Raw genomic sequence first — 19069 nt, 5'->3', positions numbered from 1 at the left:
GAATGGTAGGCGTTGGAAGGGACCTCTGTGGGTCATCTAGTCCAACCCTCCTGCCGAAGCAGGGTCACCTACAGTAGGCTGGGTAAGACAAGAATCCATTTCTTAGTCATTGCTATGGCAGTTGGAGTCTTCAGTTTGGGATTCATGACTTCTTGACCGATTTCTGGATAAGACTACATTTAAATGACAGGTGGAGAACCTACATACTTTTCACAGGCATAAAGACTATATATTAAATGTAAAAATATACGTAGACACATAACGAACACACAGAAGCAGAATTTGTAAGGACATTTACAATAAATGGCACTAAACACCTTTATTAAGATTTTTAATTTTTCTTTTATGAAAAATGAATAGGATTATTTTTTCCCTTGTACGCAGAGGAAGAGCAAACTAATGGCAAAAATCAAGAACACTTTCTTACTTCAATACCATCTTTGTAGCTGCAAAGATACAACTATTTAACAGACAAGAAACACTGTTTATTGCAGACTTTAAGCTGATTCATGTGAAAAAGGCACTACAAAACTTAATCAAACTAGATGATTAAATTTGTCTAAGTTAAGTGATATTATATATTATATATAATACATATATTATATATAAAATCACATGACCATGTGAAATAACTGAGCATTTTTGTGACAAACATCATTGCGTCTTCAAAAATAATATTTGCTGGGAAGTGATGTTTGCTTTTCTCCCCCTTTTGCCTCCAGGAATCCACTTTTCCAAAAAATTACATTTATGAAGGAACAATAGCTTTTTACATAAGGGAAAACTGACATCTGGGGTCAACACACAAAGAAGTCTAGATTATACACTGCTCTTTTGATGGGTTAAGTTACAAACAAAAAAAATGCAAGTATATTAAAAAGAAAAGCAGTGCGAATTGTTTCATGGCTACCTACAGCAGATCTGATGACCTCTTTGAGCTGAGCTGTGTTACTATTTTCTAGTTATTCCTTCTTGTGCAATATTATAGCTCATCAGGAGTGAAGTATTAATAAAATCAAAGTACAGAGTATTGTTTTGCTATAAACAGCATCATTAGTAGTAAAACATCTTGGGAGTGATGTAAAAAAGACAGTCTATGTTGGGCTGCTGTTCATTCTCTAAACACTTCCTCTCTGATTGCTGGCTTCACTAAACATCCTGCAGCCGAATGCATGACAAGAAAGACTGAGCCAAGAAGACATAACTGCGTACTACAGCAAGAGGTGGGGTTCAGAATCTTATTATTACTGAAGGGTTCAAATGCGTTTTTATTGCTAGCTCAGCTCCCTTCGCATGAATCACAAACAAAGACATGTTCCAGTTTATCCATCCTGTTAATTCTACACAGGCAAGACTTGTGTTTGGGTGTCAATGAACCACGTGCCAGTATTTTCACCTGTCAGGAACCTCCATTGAATTTCTCACCTGTTCATTTTTAATGCTGAGAAGCCAGCAGCAGGTACTTCTGTGGAGACTACTTTATGGTTTTTTATTTCCTTTATGGTGGCTAGTTACATTCACAACATAGTAAGATATTCCCCGTCACTGCTTCGTAAAGCAAAGCTGGATGGTATAATGCTACAGACAACGGAATTAAAGAAAAGAGGGAACACATCTAGTGGCTGCTTCCTTCATCAAAGGACTCCACACCTGAATCTGTGGCGGCTGCACTGATTTTTTCTTGTCGTCTTCTCATAATTTCTTGCAGTTCTGAACTACCGCTGTTCGCCTATAAACAAATAAAACAGAAAAAGAGTTTACTTCTGGTTTTGACACATGATGAAGATCGTCTTTTATTAAGATAGATATTTGAACAAGTTAAACTCACCTTGCAGCTTCAGAACTAAAAAGGCACTAAGAATCTGGTTAAGTAACATTTAGAATAGGAAAGGATTTACACTATCCTTAAATGTGGACCAGAAAAGAACCCACAGACTATTAAAAGTGTCATCTTGACTTTCAGCATTGCTGAGCATCTTAGTCCCCATGCAAGCCCCTGGAAATGCTGGATATTTATGGGGTGAAATATGGCCTCGGTAAAAGCACGGTTAAAGCCCAGCAAGTTTGTTAGGATTCCCCCCTGCAGTACTTAAATATCATGGCAATCATATTTGGAAATTAAAGCGCATAAACTCTTGGTGCGTTTAGATTTTTGTAAACACAAAATTCATGCATGCACATGGGTTTGCACAGCTAAAGCCTAAATAAGGATCAAGACACCTAATCTTAGTATCCCACATCACACAATACACCATCATGCATTTGCTGTTCGGAGACACAGCCTTCAAACTCAGAACACAGTAATAAGAAGTGTATCATACTACTGCATTAGCAACAGGGTAGTGTTGTGGGGACAAGGCCTTACTTCACCTTTCAGGGTGAAAAACAGGTCTGATGAGCTAGCTGCAAACAGATTGCTTCAGCAACGTAAACAAAGTTATTAGCAAGGCTAGTACACTTGTCCACTAGAGCAGAACTTTCCAAAGCGTGCATGACTTTGAATGACACCAGAGGATTAGAAAGCAAGAACCACAGCCGCTACTGCGTTATCTGGCTGTGACGTGACCTCCCAAGCTTCAAAACTATCTTCCAAAATGGCCTCTGAATAAGGAAGCAGAAACTGTTTTTGAAAAGTGTAAAACAAATTTCAGGACTGTTAGGGGGGAAAAAAAAAAATCTTTCTGTTGATTCTGAACTCTGAAAATTCATCCCACTACATAAAATGTAATTTAGATTTCCCCATTATATCCATTACAATGCATTATCTGATGCCATTACCTGGCCGACAGGTTAGGCGTCCACAGGGAGGGAGGCTAGGATGCTCCTGCTAGGTAAATTACCATTGCTCTCTCCTCTCAGAGTAGAAGGACAAAGCAGGGGGTTTATAATTGACTCCCTGAAGGTGAGAGAACACTTCTATTTGTCTTAATTCATCTTGTCCTTGCCCACTTAGTTTCAGATACAGAGTAAGGTCAGCAGTCACCCATTACTAAGTCATGCATAAAAAACATCAACAGGTACCTGACAACATGCTTTATCAGAGGTGATGTGCAAATATTTTTCTGGAAATGACAGAGCAGCCGAGGCTGAAATAGTTTACCTTCCTGATAACATCAGTAACAACGTGACTGATGAGCTTGAAACGCTGCTCAACCAAACCAACTGCAACAGGCCATGTGGCACAGTACAACAGGCACATCCTACTCGGAGACAGGGCAGCTACGCAGCCTAGGGCTGTTGTTGGGAATACGATTTTTAGAACAGACTACTAGACCTTGGCCTTAGTGATTTACCCAGCTTAGTCCCTAACCAGATCATGAGGTATCAGTAAGCTCCATCATTCAGTCCCACTGCTGTACCTGGGCTGTTCCTTTCACTGAGGTGTCAAAGAGAATAAGCTATTCTTCCAGACATTTTGATACAAATATTAGATAGAAACCATCTTCAGTTTTAGAGGGATGTGTGTCCATGGTTCCCATTCATGGAGTAGGAAGACAGTGAGAATGCGGACCTGAAGTGTTCCCTTCTGGAGATGAAAAAGGTGGTGTTCAGCATGTTGTGTCTCTATGCTTATCTTCTGTAGCTCTTTTCAATACCAGAGCTTGAGACGCTCAAGAAAAGTTAAGGAAATGGACACACAAAAACTCATAATCATGGAGACTATTAATATGTTCACTTTGCAGTGAAAAAGTAAGTCCATATAGATCACCAGCCAAGTTGCTATAATGCACTGCACTTGGCATACAAGGTAAACTTCCACTTTCTGGAGAAACCCTAGAAAGCAGCTCCCGGTGGGGATACTCTGATCGGTATGAAGAGTGCAGTGCGTCCTGCCTCCTCCTGAGACACCGCTGCTTTGCCACCACCATTGCCTCTGGCAGAAAGGAGGTGTCTGGCCCTGGCTATGGCCAGCTCTCTGCTGTCTTGATAGGCTGGTCTCGCACAGGGTTGTCTTTCTGCTTTTGTTTGGCCAGGCCCAGAAAGCCGTTCAACCCCAAGCACCTTCACTGCACCTGCAGTCTGTTTACACAAGGGCCACAAAACTCCATTAGGAGCCTTGCTTCCTTGGATGTTTTAAACTCTTCTGTGATTCAGGGCTGCATGGAGTTACCATCATAGAATCATAGAATGGTAAGGGTTGGAAGGGACCTTAAAGATCATCTGGTTCCAACCCCCCTGCCATGGGCAGGGACACCTTCCACCAGACCAGGTTGCTCAGAGCTCCATCCAACCTGGCCTTGAACACTGCCAGGGAGGGGGCAGCCACAGCTTCTCTGGGCAGCCTGTGCCAGTGCCTCCCCACCCTCATGGTGAAGAATTTCTTCCTAATATCAAATCTAAATCTGCCCTCTTCTAGTTTAGAGCTGTAATTTAAATTATGGTACCTATTCATTTTTTTTCCTCATAAGGGAAAAATTACTGAATTCCAACAAGTGGAATTCCAATTACAAAATGCTGAATTCCTGTGCCTGAGGTAGAACACCACTAAAAGGAAAATTGTAGCTGCATAAAAGTGAAGATCAGGATGTCCATATTTGGGAATGCAGCCCCAAATCCGAGAGGTAGGCCTTTCACCGGCTTGCAAAAATGGTGTGAATCCAGAAACACTTGCGGAAGATCCCAAGCAGAAATAACAAATACAGACGAGGCATGGAGTTCCGTAACGCTGGAGAGTGTGTGGGTTTGCTCTGTCTCTGGCTATTATTGCTATTTGCACTTAACACCCAGGTAATTCACTGCAATGTGACACCACGAGTGCTATATAAAGGATGCCAGAGAACTTCCTGAAAACTTATCACTGATTAGTCATGTAGGACAATTATGGTGGTCAAACCCATAACCCAGTAATTGCTTATAAAAAGCATCAAATTGTAAAATAGGCCTGACACTGGTAGAAGTTTGTGTGTGCTTAAGTGCTTCTCTTATTAGAGGCGTTTCTAGTTTGAGCAGTAAGAACATACAAGCTCATCTTTGCTAGGTCACATGCAGGCATTTTGGCTGTGATACTCATTCCTACAGTTTCTTTTAAACAAGGACAGCCTTCCAAAACCCTGTGACCTGAAATATTGTAGGGACAGAAAGGCAGATGTGACTTAATGGTTTGGGTAATTCAGCAAACAACAGTCTAAAGTAATCAAAATTGCATACATTCTGAAATTCATCAGTTAAACCTCAGATAACTGAAGTGGAAATAAATATTTCAACTACCTTTTCACTAACAAAATCCAACAACATTGTTCAACACTCAGTACATGTTTATTAACACTTCTAGAGTGTTTATTAGACAAGTTTTGACTGCTCAGTTTCCTGCAGAGCGAGACCTAACTAAGGCAAGCAGAATAACAGCACGAAGGAAAAAAAAGGACAGCCTTCTACAAACCAGCGCATCTCTGCTTTTCAACCCGTCTGCCACCACAAAGGCACTTCCATCTCAGTACACAGAAACCTTACGAAACTGAAATAAGATTTCTGACATTCCAGAAAAGTTGCAGAATACACCTATCTCTTCAGTAAGAAATGATGGATTGCTCTGGACTGCAGTGACACATATTCCTAAGAATAAAAGTGAAATATTTCTCCCTCCTTCTCACAGGAAAACAGGGCTTGAAGAAGGGGGTAAAGGTAAAGCAAGTTTAACAGTGTTAGAAAGCAATGCTGTCTGATCCACACTGACCAGGCAAAGTGTAAAATAGGCATCATCATAAAATTCCCTTTAAAAATATGTCTGGTCGTTAAAGCTTAAAATCATTTAAGCAAGACTGTCCCAGATTCATGAGGGGATAGAAACACATTTTAAACTTCTTTGGGTTTTTCTTTTAAAGAAGATTTGAACAATACAGTTTCTCATATGGGCTAGTCTCACCTCCTGACAGTATCGAGGTCCATTTCTCCACTTGCCAGAGCAAGATTTTTTTAAAAAAAAAGAGGAAATTGCACCTGCGATTTTCCTGGTTTAAAACTGGTAGGCATGCTGCCTAGCACAGCTCTGTATACAAGCTCTTAAGGTGTTTAAGGAACAATACTACTGTAATTAAACTGCCACCGAGCAATGAATAGAGAGATACAATACTTTCAACCTTCTGTCAGTAATTCTGCTAGCACAGAATTTTCCCCCCACCCAGGATCCCCACTAATGCAGAAGCCCCAGCATTTGACCTGCAAGGCCTCGAGATTCAACAGGGAGCTCACTCGGCCACTTGCTCATGCCTAATAAATCAAATCTCCTCTGCGAAGAGAAAGCAAAACTAACTCATCACCACCAGAAATACCAGGAGTACCTGTTTGTCCAAGTACCAGGCAGAGCAAGAGGCAATAAAAAGGGCATTTTCCTCTCTCCTGTTGTTTTGCCCAAAACCCTTTTTGGGCCCTTTTGTCTTCTTGCAGCCTGATTACAGTCTTAAACTTGAGTACTACTGTGCACTTTCTCTAACGCTTTGTGGACCCGCTTAGAAGTGGGGAGAGATCCCAAACCGTGTTTCAGCGGATGCTGTTTCAATGGATTAATTCCAAATAACTCAGGCACAAATAATGCTTATCAACGTGATGGGAACTGAGAAAAAGCCAGCTGCCTCACAGAAAAAGCTATTCAATTCTATAGGTTCGAAAGCGGCGACCCAGCACTAGGTTAGTAAGCAGGGCTATACGTACCTCCAAGGCAGATTTCTGTACCGTAATTTGGCTGTAGACTCTAGACCCTTCTGGGCAAACAGTCCTCAGTTCCTCTTTATTGAGGGAGAAAAGCTGAGCACCCGTCAGTACGCCAAGGCTGTTGACAGTCCTGGGGTCACACCAAGGGAACAAATAACAAGTAAGCAAAAAGACACTAGCCCAAGGAGAGAAGCAGGGTGGCTTCATCCCACATTGTCTCAGATAGGGCTACTAAATGAAGGCAAAACTTCATGCAGCAGAATTCTTGCAGTCAATTCAGTATCTGTTATAACAAGTAACTTCGAGTACTGTGTTCAGTTTTCGGCCCCTCACTAAAAGAAGGACATTGAGTTGCTGGAGCATGTTCACAGAAGGGCAACAAAACCAGTGAAGAGCCTGGAGAACAAGCCCTGTAAGGAGCAGCTGAGGGAACTGGGATTGTTCAGTCTGGAGAAGAGGAGGCTGAGGGGGCACCTTATTGCTCTCTACAACTACTGGAAAGGAGGTTGTAGTGAGGTGGGTGTTGGTCTCCTCTCCCAACTAACCAGTGATAGGACGAGAGGCAATGGTCTCCAGTTGCATCAGGGGAGGTTTAGATTGGCTATTAGGAAAGATTTCTTTACTGAAAAAGTGGTCAAGCACTGGAACAGGCTGCCCAGGGAAGTGGCGGAATCACCATCCCTGGAGGTGTTCAAAAAACACGTAGATGTGGCACTTCGGAACATAGTTTAGCAGGCGTGGTGGGGTTGGGTTGATGGTTGGACTTGGTGCTCTTAGAGGTCTTTTCCAACCTTAATGATTCTATGATTCTAAGTACCTTTTGGTGGAGGCTAATATATATAATTTTTTTCCTAAATGTACATAAATATATATGTATATATATGTAAAAATCATTTATTTTTTCCACAGGTGCATCTGATGTGTCTCAATTTTCAGAAGGCTGCTTGATTTTAAAAAGTGGGCAGACCAGACAACATCCTAATTACTAACAATTTGAAGAAGTTTGCTTACATTTGCCCTCAAACTTACACAGGGTTGAATCCTTTGGACTGCAACCATGCCTTCACATCCTCAGGTGAAGAGTCGTAAGTGATGTTAACCACCGGGATGTTTGGTCGTGGCACGTGGAACTTCCTCTGGGCAGCGCTCCGGCCGATGGTGAGCCGGTGAACAAGTTCATCCTGCACCTCCTCCATCTGCGATTTCCTGCCTAGAGAGAGAGAGATGTCCCCCCCCAGGAGTTATTCTCAAGGTTGCTTTATCAAAGCCAGCTCATTTCTTATAATCCCCTCTTTGCAAAACAAAACAAAAGCAAAAAGAACCCCCAAAATTCAGCTGAGACTCTAGAAAGAGGAGATGAGCTTGATGTCGCTCAGAGGCGTAGATCAGCCTGACAGCACCCAAGCTGTGAAGACAACAGGCAGGGAGGGTTATTCAATTGTCACAGTCTGTGTTCCTTCAAACAGAAACAAGATGTTTTAAAAATGAAAACAAGAAAGATGAGGAAGAAGATAAAATTTCTTACCCTGTAGAAAGGCAGCACTTTCCACAAATATTTATTTAATTGAAAGCTCAACTTTTTATTGAAAATCAATGTAGGCAAAAAAATCTCACTGCTACTGACACATATCACCTTACATCCAATAAGCTGTTATAGGAATGAAACTTTGGAAGGAGCTTTAAGAAATTTGAATTCACTCCAAGCCTGGAGTGACTGGTTAGCTGAAACAACATCACACTTTGCATTAAAAAAAGAAGAAAGCAAACAAAAAGTAGTTGCTTTCAGAGACAAAGGAATTAGGCAAAACTTTTTTTTTTAACCAAAACTGTACAAATTTGCTATCCCACAGAGTCCATTTGTCTGAAGAATTTATTTCCATTGCTGGTCACTAGGCAGGCAACAAACTGAAATGCTTTTTATGCATTTCAATAAAATAAATTATAATGACACTGAAAACTGTTTAAAATGTATATAAAAAGTTCTATGTATAATTTCACAAAAATAGGTAGAATCCAAAAGGGTGTAAATATCTTTTTGGGCACAAAGAAGATACTGATTTAGCACAGTTAAACGGTTATGCTTTAACTTTGGAATTACTATAAAAACACCTTGACACACAACTTTAAGTGATCCCAAAAATTCTCAAGATTTCCTTATCAAGATATTTTTGGTCATCTTCATTCAATCTTCTCACTTTGATACACAAAGAGTAACTACATCACCTTTTCTGATGCACTCAGATGGCAAAAGCTATTTCTTTTCTCCCATTACTCTGATAGCAACAGAGGAAAACGACATGACTTCAATATGAAAAAACTGTAAGATAGCAAAGATGTTTCTTTCTCTACTTTCCTCTTATATTCTTCCAAAGCCTCTCCAAGGATCAACATCTCTAGCCAGTTAGACAAATAAAAACAAGGTTTACATAGGCTTTTAGGATTTATTTTTTAATCACCACAGTAAAAAAAAAAAAAAAAAAAAAAAGGAAAAATCCTTGGTTTAGCCATTTTCTTTTTTGTTTTACAAAACAGCCCCAGGTTGAAAGTAGATAAAATATCTCTAAGTAAAATATGTCTGGCATTCAGGCCCTATTGTGCTGGGTATTTTTCCCCTAGGCTGTGAATCGGAAGCCGAAATGACATGTGCTCAGTGATATGTGAAGGTCTGGGATGGGATATACAAGTAAAGCCTTTAGGCAACGTTATCAAAGCATGCACCAGTTATTTTCCCAAACAGGAAGAGAGCGAGAAAATTGCTATCTTCCTTCTGTTGACTCAGATTTTGAAAGACTTCTGTTTTATCTAGACCAAGACTATATCAAAAGATAAATATTTAGCTGTTGGATAACAGATTCTTGCTGTTGTTAGAGGCATTATCATAAATAAACAAGATACCCTTGGTGTGAAGCAGGTAGCACATGGCGTGTTCTCCGCAGGGTTCAGGTGGGTACTTGGGCAGCGGGTGTACAAGCAGGGTTGCCCATTACCTTTGCAGAGGCAGCTATTCTGCAAGCTCCCAGGAGGGTGGAGGAGATCCCACGCACGCCCTGGGGCCTCAGCAGAGGCTGAGAGGGCAAAGATGTCTTGCAACCATGTAGTATACAGCAACCCTTCACACCTCACACCCTGTACCTGAAACCAGGATGGTCTTCACATTTTCTATCTGTAATGGATAGAGAAGGCCATCGTGGCTTCAGGGAAACACACCTGCTACAGCATGCACAGTCCATCTCACATGAAATGATCATTTTTTGTGTCTGTGTGTGTGAAATCCATCCTCATTTTCTACATCTAACTGCTCAGGTTTCTGTTTTTATCTAAGTAACAAACCACCCAAAACAGGACCTAGTCAGAAGCTGGCCCTCCTGTTTCTCTGGGAAACAGTGGTGAAGCCTGTTCCTCCTGCCAGGCTGTTCACCATCTATAATTTCCAGCCAGCCAGTCTATTATGTGAAACTATGAAAAAGGTCTCAGACCCCTCCTAAGTTCAGAGCTTAGGCTTGTCTGTCACGAGGTAACGTCAAAACAGGCTCCACCGACTGAGTGTGCTTATCCAAGCAGGCACGCTTCTCATCCAGTGGGGACAGGGGGGAAAAGAAGTCCTTCTCCAGGAAGGATACACTGGGTGCCAGTTTTCACCTCAAGTGGAAGTGGGATTTTCTGATAAGGCAGGGGATGGGAAAGCTGTCAACTCTTGAACTGCAGAAAGCTCATTATTTTAACAGCTGTTACTTTAATAGATGTAGTAAATGCTTGCCTACAAGTTTCAGCTATTTTTAAGCCAAGCAATCACATTGCTTAAAGTGCATTCAGGACAGAAGTTACTGATTAAATAACTTATTTCAACCTCACTTGCTTTTCAGTTGGTGCAGAGTAGGAGCCTCAGCAGCAGTTAGGTTTTATATTTACAAAGCGGCCTTAAAGCAGAACTTTTCATGACCCCCACATACTGCTGGATGCAGGTTACCACGTTTTTCCAGAAAAAGGGCTACGGAATACATTCTCTCATCCTCCTCAGACAAGGACATGAAAGGTTGCTCAGTGGCATGCCAGTTGCTGTTGCCTTGACCAAGCTAAGTGGAGCTATGTTAAATCTCCTGAAACACTGTTAAAAATGGTTCCTGTGCATCAGTCAGACCTGCAAGACTTCTTGCAGGCCTCAGATACATGAGGAAGAACTTCTTCACTTTGAGGGTGACGGAGCACTGGAACAGGCTGCCTAGGGAAGTTGTGGAGTCTCCTTCTCTGGAGATATTCAAGACCCGCCTGGACAAGGTCCTGTGCAGCCTGCTGTAGGTGACCCTGCTTCGGCAGGGGGTTGGACTGGGTGACCCACAGAGGTCCCTTCCAACCCCGAACATTCTGTGATTCTGTGATTCAGAATGGTGCCAATGCCCTAGAAATATGCATGATCATGGACAGAAGCGTAAAAACAGCCTAACTGCTTTTAAAAGCAATTTAGATCATAATGCGGCAGTGAGTTCAGGTGGAAAACGTACTTTAGCCAGAATATCAGTGCCTGCATTTGCACTGCTGAAAACCACTGACTGAAGATCCCAGAAAGTCACACGAGGAGAGGATTTAGGACTGGGACAAGTGCAGAAGTGTTCTGTCCCGGCTTACCACTGTGATTAGAGAGGGTCAGAACACTCTGTACGCAGGAAATGCGTATCTTAAACACAGGGTTAAAGCTGAAGATTTCATCAACGTTTATCTGAAACACCAGGTTTTAAGGATTTTTAAGGATGAAGCAAAACGCCCAGGAGCAGGAGAAATACTTTTTTCTTGCTTCTTAGACAAACTTACGATCCGCGGGAACTTGCTTCTGCCTCTGGGCGTCTCGCGCCACGCTGCCGCCGCTGTCGCTGGAGGTGCTGCTTTGGCGGCTGATGGTTGTTGGCGCTTTGGGGACGGGAACTGGGATCGGTGCCGGTGTGCTTGGAGGGAGCGGGACAGCCACGGGGACAGGAGCAGGCGTGGGAGGCGGGGAAGGAGTAGCAGGAACCGGATCGGGTTGTTTCACAACGTAGTCCGTCTTCTGTTTCTGAAAAGACGCAGAGAGACTTGGTTTGACAACCAGACTTGGACAAGACGTCGGGAAAACTCAGGTTTCTGCAGATGATGCTGGGACGCTTTCCACCAGCTGATTTCGCTTATTGCACACAGACATCTTACTTGCCAGACACAGTTCCAAAATCTGGTTTGGCATCAGTGTTTGGCACCCGTCTCGCTCTCTGTCGGACACAGCGTTCACAGCAATGGCATCATCTGAAACACATTTCTTTCTTTCAAACAGATGAGTTTTATAAATGAAACTTGTTTTTATCTGCCAAACTTCTGTTACCTGGCACTTCTGAACAGCTTCCAAACTTTTTGCATTGTTGGGGTTTATCAGTATAAAAACATATATTTCAGAGATGTTATGTAAAATACAGTGAAAAACGAACACATCCAGCCACATCTAGGCCTGACTAACCGTTTGACGTACAAACATCACTGAGGCTGGGATAGCATACTGTTTCTTGAAATGCAGACACTGTTTAAGAGGTTCCTGCTCCTCCTACCCATGCAATTGTGCCATTTCAACTATTTGTGTGATCACTACATGCCACCTCAATGCAACAATCTAACTAATAATCACCAAAACAAACACTTCACAATTCTTGGAATATGGCTATTGCTTTTTTCCCCCCACTTTAGGCAATGTTCTAACAACATGCAAATTATCTTTCTACTAATAACTAACTGGCAGATGTCTCAAGAATAATTTTGGGGAATGATTTCTTTTCTCCTTCTTTGCTTTTAGAGTGTCACCAGTTATGGGAAGAGGCACATATTTTCCCAAAGCAATCCCAGTGGCAGACAAGCCAAGAAGCTTAGACGCAACTTATGCTCCCTTTTTCTTTCAAAGAGTTCAAACTCCCCATCTCACTGTTTTAACACTGTTCCCTCTCTGCAGTTTTGGACTAACACGGCTTGAAAGTCCAATATTAAAGTTTGTTTGCTCAATAGGGATGCCTCATTTCTTAGTTATGAGAAGTCTGCTTACTTCGGTATGAAAATAGATGAGTACATTCCCCAGATTCATCGCTCCTTCCTGAAATACCCTTCCCTATCTCCTTGGAGGCAGAGGGTTTATGGCAGATAAACCAGGGAAATATTTGTAGGAGCTGTATGTTAGAATCTGGGCAGCACATCACTGCCCTGATAACAATGAAACTTTCATTAAATGTCAGCAGCTGTCCTGATACAGGAATCCCCAACTTGTCAAGTCTAACTGATGGACAAGGCATTTTGTAGTGAATGTAAACTGGGAACATTACAGCTAAGCTATGCTGAATTACACCAGCAAAAAGTTTATCTTTTTCACGTAACTTGTAGTAGGCAGCTACTGAAGCAAACATAGTTATACAATACATTCCCCGTTAAACCTTTTTGTTGTTTTTTTTTTCCCTTAGCATTTAGTTCTTCAAAGGCATTCATCTCAATCATTTTCTATTCACCTTGTGCAGTGCATTGTGGGGAGATTAAAAAAATCATATGATTGACTTTTCTGTATTCTAGTACTTCAATGTTAAGACAATAAATGCTTTTTTAAATGCCAAGTGTCAAGAAAAGTGAAAAGAGAACAAGCAGAATAATGTACATTTAAGAAATCTGTCCTTTGGTGGAAAGAGAGTGCCCTATTAGGTGTATAGTAAATATACCATCATTTAGGATATATAGATGTACTATGGTATATCCAACATCTTAATGAATTAAAAAAATTTTTCAGATTTTGAAATGTTCTAATGATATTCAGATATTTTTTTAATCTCAATCACAGATTCCAATTGCTAGATTGTTATCCCCACAACGTACCCTCATGTGTGCCCCTACCTTTTTGAAGAACATGCAAGGAAAAAGCAGTGCTCTTTTTATGGTAGAGAGGATTCATTACAAACCAACTCATCAACTGCACATCACCACAATCATAATCCAGAAAAGGTGATAGCTAAACACTACACATAGCTCTCAATGGATGCTACTCATGTAGTTTCAAAAACATGTTGTACTGCAACCAGAAGCCTCATCAAAGTGACTTGCTGGAGTGAAAATAAAAATTAAACTGGAAGCATCACTCCAATTCTAAATTTAAAGATGAAACCACATTGAAATACACTTCACGTTTGGTTGAACAATGCCCAAAAGCCAATTAAACTTTTGAATCACATTTCACTTTCTTTTTTAACACTTCTTTTTTTTAACTCCAGATCTTTTGAGGGCATCCACACATTCATCCCATCACTTCTATTCATTGCTACAAAGAAAACAAGCATGCACTATGGAATTTGGGGACTACACAGTCCAAAAGAGTCATTTTTGAGGTTCAATATCAGAAGAGTAATTTTGTTACCTCTGAAAGCTCTCCCAGCAATTGCTGTGAGGGAAGTGGAGTCAATCACATCAAACAGTATTGTTAGAAAAGTAAAAGGTAACTGCTTCACACATCACTGCTGAAATTTCATGCACATTAGCAATTTAAAACAAAGGAACATCAGTGCTAAGAATTACCTCTTTTTACTCACTAAGCAACTCACATAGCGAGTTATTCTTCTCTTTTTTTGAATAAAGAGTGGAGTGTTGGTTACAAAACATACATATGTGACACCATATAAGCAATGGGCTCTTTTCAAAGCACCTACCCAGACAGAAGATTTAATAAAAAACAAAATCCAAACAAAAAGCTGACAATGGATCATAAGGTGAATGTAGAGAACACTTGCAACTGTAGAACAGTAAGACTTTAAGTCATGGCAGGTATTAATAAAGGAACTTCTTTATTTTAGCTTAAGAAATGTTGGCTAGCTTAGAAAATGAAGTGAAGGTCACTGCTGACAGACATACTCACTAATTTTCTGACAGCCACAAGAACAATGAACAATTCTGGGCTTATTTTTTCCTTCTTTCTCTTTTTTTTTTTTTTTTTGAGAATAAACTGGAAATTCTCAACTCATGTAAATTGGAACAAATCCTTTAAATTATTTGGAACAGTGATGATACACACACATTGAAAATCTGGATATATCAGAATTGCTTGCTGAGACTAGACATTTTTCCTTGTTTTTTGTCAGAAAAGTCTTTGTTTTCAGAGGAAAAAATGGAGGTCCCAAAGCTCTTTTTCAATACACTACAGGCTGCATCTTGTCAAAAACCAAGATTCTGTAGGATCTGATCTATTTAATAAGTTTGAGTAAAAGTGCTAATGGTATCAATCCTAATTCTTGATCATTGTAAAAAAACAAACAAACTGGGAACAACATATTTTCAAGTACATTTTGGCACCAAAAAAGGGAAGATGTGTATTCAAACTATGACAAATACAGACTTAGCATTAAAGAGGCAATGGATACAACCATAACTAGCATTAGTGCTGGGAAATGCTCTCATTAAGCTAACACAGGCACGGAGCTTTCCGTTTACTCTCTTTCTGAACATTTTCGTGCCACGTTCCTATTTGCACAGTGACAGGAGTTCACCAAGAGGGCTGCAGAGCATTCGGCCTCTGTTTTGTCAACAGCAATGTGGTTTGGATTTATTCCTGAGACTCATTTTAAGAGAGAAGAGAGAACCAAGTACTTGTCGTCATCCAAAAGGGACAATGAATTACCCAAGACTGGAAGAGCAAATTTCAAGCAAGGTTTTTGGCGAGAGTTTCCTTCGGTGGGCTCAGCTATTACACAGAGTCTACAGCTGCCTACTAAAATCCCACTACAAGTTACCTAACTAGCTCTTTGCAGGGTGTAAAGAATTTATGGTTTTATTTGATCTACAGACTCACCTTGCTAGAATCTTTTGATAAAGCAAGAAGTACGTTAGGATGGAAGAAGAAGAAATTTACAGAATTTAGTTATTCAAATTGGTATAAACTAGGATTAGTCCCTGTTTCATAAAAAAGAAAAAATTACGGGCAAACCGGGAACTTTTAATTTCTATCATTAATAAAATCCTTTTTACAACTGTTCAGTACATTGTTGTACAATAAGTGGCATAACATAATTTGGGATTGGATTAGCATTGAATTGGGCATGAAACAACTTTTTTTATTTTAAGCCGTCACCAAATCTTGGTCTGGTGGCAACTTTAAAGAGTATTTGATACGAAACGAGGTAAAAGAGATACTGGCTCTTGGTCAAAAATTATGACATTTCTTTGGCCACTGCAAAATGAACGCCAGGCAACTACATCTCTTCTTTATCAAACACTTCATGACCTGCAGGAAAGATACTAGCTGGCAAAAGATGAGTATGACACTGTGACACTAACTTGGAGCACAAATGTGGTGCTTGAGGGAAAACAACTTCCCACAGAGATATTTCAAGTGAGCTGCTAAACAAAGAGATGTGAAAGAAAGGTTTGGATGGTAGATCACCCAGAAATGCAAAGGACACTTGTCCCAAGTGAGGTGGAGACTTTTGGTGTTTACATACCATAAACACACCTTTTGGATATACTGTCACGCTTCTGTGGGCAGTCATGTTTTTTAAAATAAGACATTTAGTCTTTGTGCCTCAGGATTTCATACATATCACTGATAATATAATTGTCTCACCTCACAAAGGGTGTCATGAGATTAATTAACACGCCCACCAAGACACGCACTTCTATCCTGATTACGTTTCTCAAATTTGTTTTTCAAGAGCATTAAAAAAAGTTAATAAAATGCACAGTAAATAGGAAATACTATGATTAATTATTTTCTAGGTTCCCCAGCACTACTTGTACAAAAGAAGAAGTAAGAGTGCTTGGAAAACTGTTTATGTTCATACATAATGGGATGGTGAAGTGCCACTGTTGGTTCACAATAAAAAGACAGACTAAACGACCAACACCACAGGAAACTCTGACAAACAATAATTAACGTTCGTGGAAAACATAAACAATCAGCAAAATGCACACGTACAAAAATGTATCAAATGTGCAAATGTATAATGGATAAATGTAGAAAAGTACCAAACAGGCAAAACCACTTTTTTTTCTGGAACTAATTCAGCTGACCAGAAGCAAGACAATGTTACATCCTCTGACTCACAAAGATCATGAAATAACTAGGATATTGCTTGCAATGTTCCTGCAAGTATCACTTTAGACAATTCAGTGCTTTCAAGCAACTATCTGGGACCTGGATCCTGAGACGGATTGAGAGAAAAATCAGGGTCTAACCTAGTGTGTGGACTCAGAGGTCACTAGGGGAGGGAACAGAGCCAGAGTAAAATAAACTTTGCAGCTCTGAGAATAATTATGATAGTGAGGCATTCCTCTCCCTGAGAAAGGGTGTTCATTCGCAGAATAACTGAACAAAAAAATGTTCTCTTTAAATGGAATCCTGGATCCTTCCTAGTAACCTGGAAACATCCTTTGGTCAGCTGTGCTTTGCAGGCCATTAGCCTGTAAAGAAACACGCTAACCTTGTACCTTACGCTCCTCTGCGGCTCGCCGCAGCAGACAGGCTCCTTTGAAAGCAGCCTGTCAGAAACCAGAGATGACTAAGGAGACCAGTAAAAGCTGCACAGCACCAGGCGCTGAGCCGGCTCGTGTTTGGGCTCTGGCAAAGGCGCTGATAGGAACCGCTTCAATTTCCTGCTCTGCCCATGAGTTCTCCGGTTTGACCTTGGGCAAGGCAGTCATCCCTTCGACAACTCATTTCTCTCTGAAACAGCAGCAACGCCTCGTAGCGCTGTTATGAAAATAAATAGGGTTGTGCAAACAGATCCCAGATGAACAACGCATCTATCGCAGGGAAAGAGACAAATGAGCGCACTCAGGAGTGCTAAAATTATAATGATTACCATAAAGTTAACAACAACATTACCGACACCTCTCGGTAAAGACTCCCTTTATCCACTGTAGTTCATTATATTCCTAAATAATTTCACAGTGTTTCAAGCTCCCATTCAAAGCTACAAACAAACCAGACTGTAGGGAACAGCCTGCCAGAGGGCAAAGAAACAAAATTATCTTAAATGTTGTTCTCTGACCCGAATTTTCACAGTTCCGGGCAGAACGCTTTGTGAAAATGATTGTTTTATTATTTCTCAAGTCATGTCACGATTTCAAACAGAAAACTTCAGAACCTGCAGTGCATTACAAATAATAGCGTAAGAACCTCTACTCAAAACTGTACTCGGTCTGCTCAGAATCCCTTGGCAAATTCCAAACACACCAAACGACATGCACCTGAGGAAAAAAAGGGTCAGATCTTTAAATCAAGATCTGAAAAGCACTCTAGCAGCATGCTCCGTTCCACAGACAGGCAAAAAAAACGTAATCAATTTAGAATGTGCTCATATGTTATAGGCAAACAATTAAGGATACGAAGAACTCAGAAACTGTCTGATTCAAGCCCACCAAGCTCAAGACAGGTCTACCACATTACTGTGCCAGAAATAGCAGAGGACCGGTTTCTCAAGAGATTTTCCACTATCCATAGCAAAACTGGAAAGACTGCAAAAGCTGCAGGTTTCACCATAGCCGTGTGCACAGAATCCGGCACAGCAACACCTCCGACTGGGACTTTTGGATGCGCCCGCAGCAGAGGCAGTCAACGGTAACTTTATGGCATTTCTCATTTCGCAGTCATCAGCTGGAGTGTGTAGGCACAAGGAATGAGTATTAGATTAAATTAAATTAACTTCAGGTCTCAACAGAAGTTTGGTTTACATTTGGACCAAAACAGTCTGATTCAGAGGCAGGGGTGGAATTTCTGCTTAATCCAAACTTGTTTGCCTAACCTTTCAAAATCATTAGATATAAAAGGGAAGAAATGGGTCTTTGAAAACACAACCTCTTATTTTCCAGCCCACCTATACGTTGCCTGAAAATACCCATTACAACTTTATCCTGTATATCCTTACTCAGATGGACAATTGCACTGATGTAAGATTTTTTTTTTTATATTTTACCCTCTAATACTCTTCAACATATAAAAGACACAGCAACAACAAAAAAATCTTAATTCCACACCACAACATAAAAGAAAGAAAGAAAACCGACACTAGGTCAGGAGAAAAGAGTGCTACGCAGGCATAGTAATTGAAAAATACCTGCTTTGAGAATTCAAAAGCAAAGACACTTGTTTTTTTATGACTCCAAAATTAAAATAATTAAATAAACTCAGGACTAAGATAGAGACACGCAAAAACAGAGAATAGAAAGAAAACCTAGCGTTCACTCTCAGGAGAAACAAAGATGACCCTACCTTAAATAATTCAAACTCCTTCTTTGGCATCAACAGCTATCAATCCACAAAGGATATTTGCAATTAAAATAAATGCATGCACAACCATTAGGATCAAAATTACCACCTCTAAGCAAATAAGCAGAAAAAAAAACCTTAAAGGAAAACATTTTGCTGTATCTCTATCAAATTTATTACCATGTT

General features: G+C 40.5%; 1 protein-coding gene across 9 annotated transcripts in view; it reads right to left on the bottom strand.

Moving 5' to 3' along the window:
* Positions 1-304: 304 nt before the first annotated feature.
* The window catches only part of EPS8 (EGFR pathway substrate 8, signaling adaptor), a 147480-nt gene continuing 128715 nt past the window's right edge, over positions 305-19069 (bottom strand). For all 9 annotated transcript variants that reach the window (XM_075440546.1, XM_075440564.1, XM_075440537.1 and 6 more), the window contains 4 exons: positions 11455-11692; positions 7678-7858; positions 6649-6778; positions 305-1729 (listed from right to left, as the gene is read on the bottom strand). In XM_075440546.1, the coding sequence (XP_075296661.1) occupies positions 1616-1729; positions 6649-6778; positions 7678-7858; positions 11455-11692 (663 nt within the window). In that variant the 3' untranslated portion in view covers positions 305-1615. The remainder of the gene's footprint in view (positions 1730-6648; positions 6779-7677; positions 7859-11454; positions 11693-19069) is intronic.

Source organism: Opisthocomus hoazin, chromosome 1 (genome assembly GCF_030867145.1).
Source record: "Opisthocomus hoazin isolate bOpiHoa1 chromosome 1, bOpiHoa1.hap1, whole genome shotgun sequence".
NCBI lineage: Eukaryota > Metazoa > Chordata > Aves > Opisthocomiformes > Opisthocomidae > Opisthocomus > Opisthocomus hoazin.
This window is presented reverse-complemented; position numbering and strand designations above follow the sequence as displayed.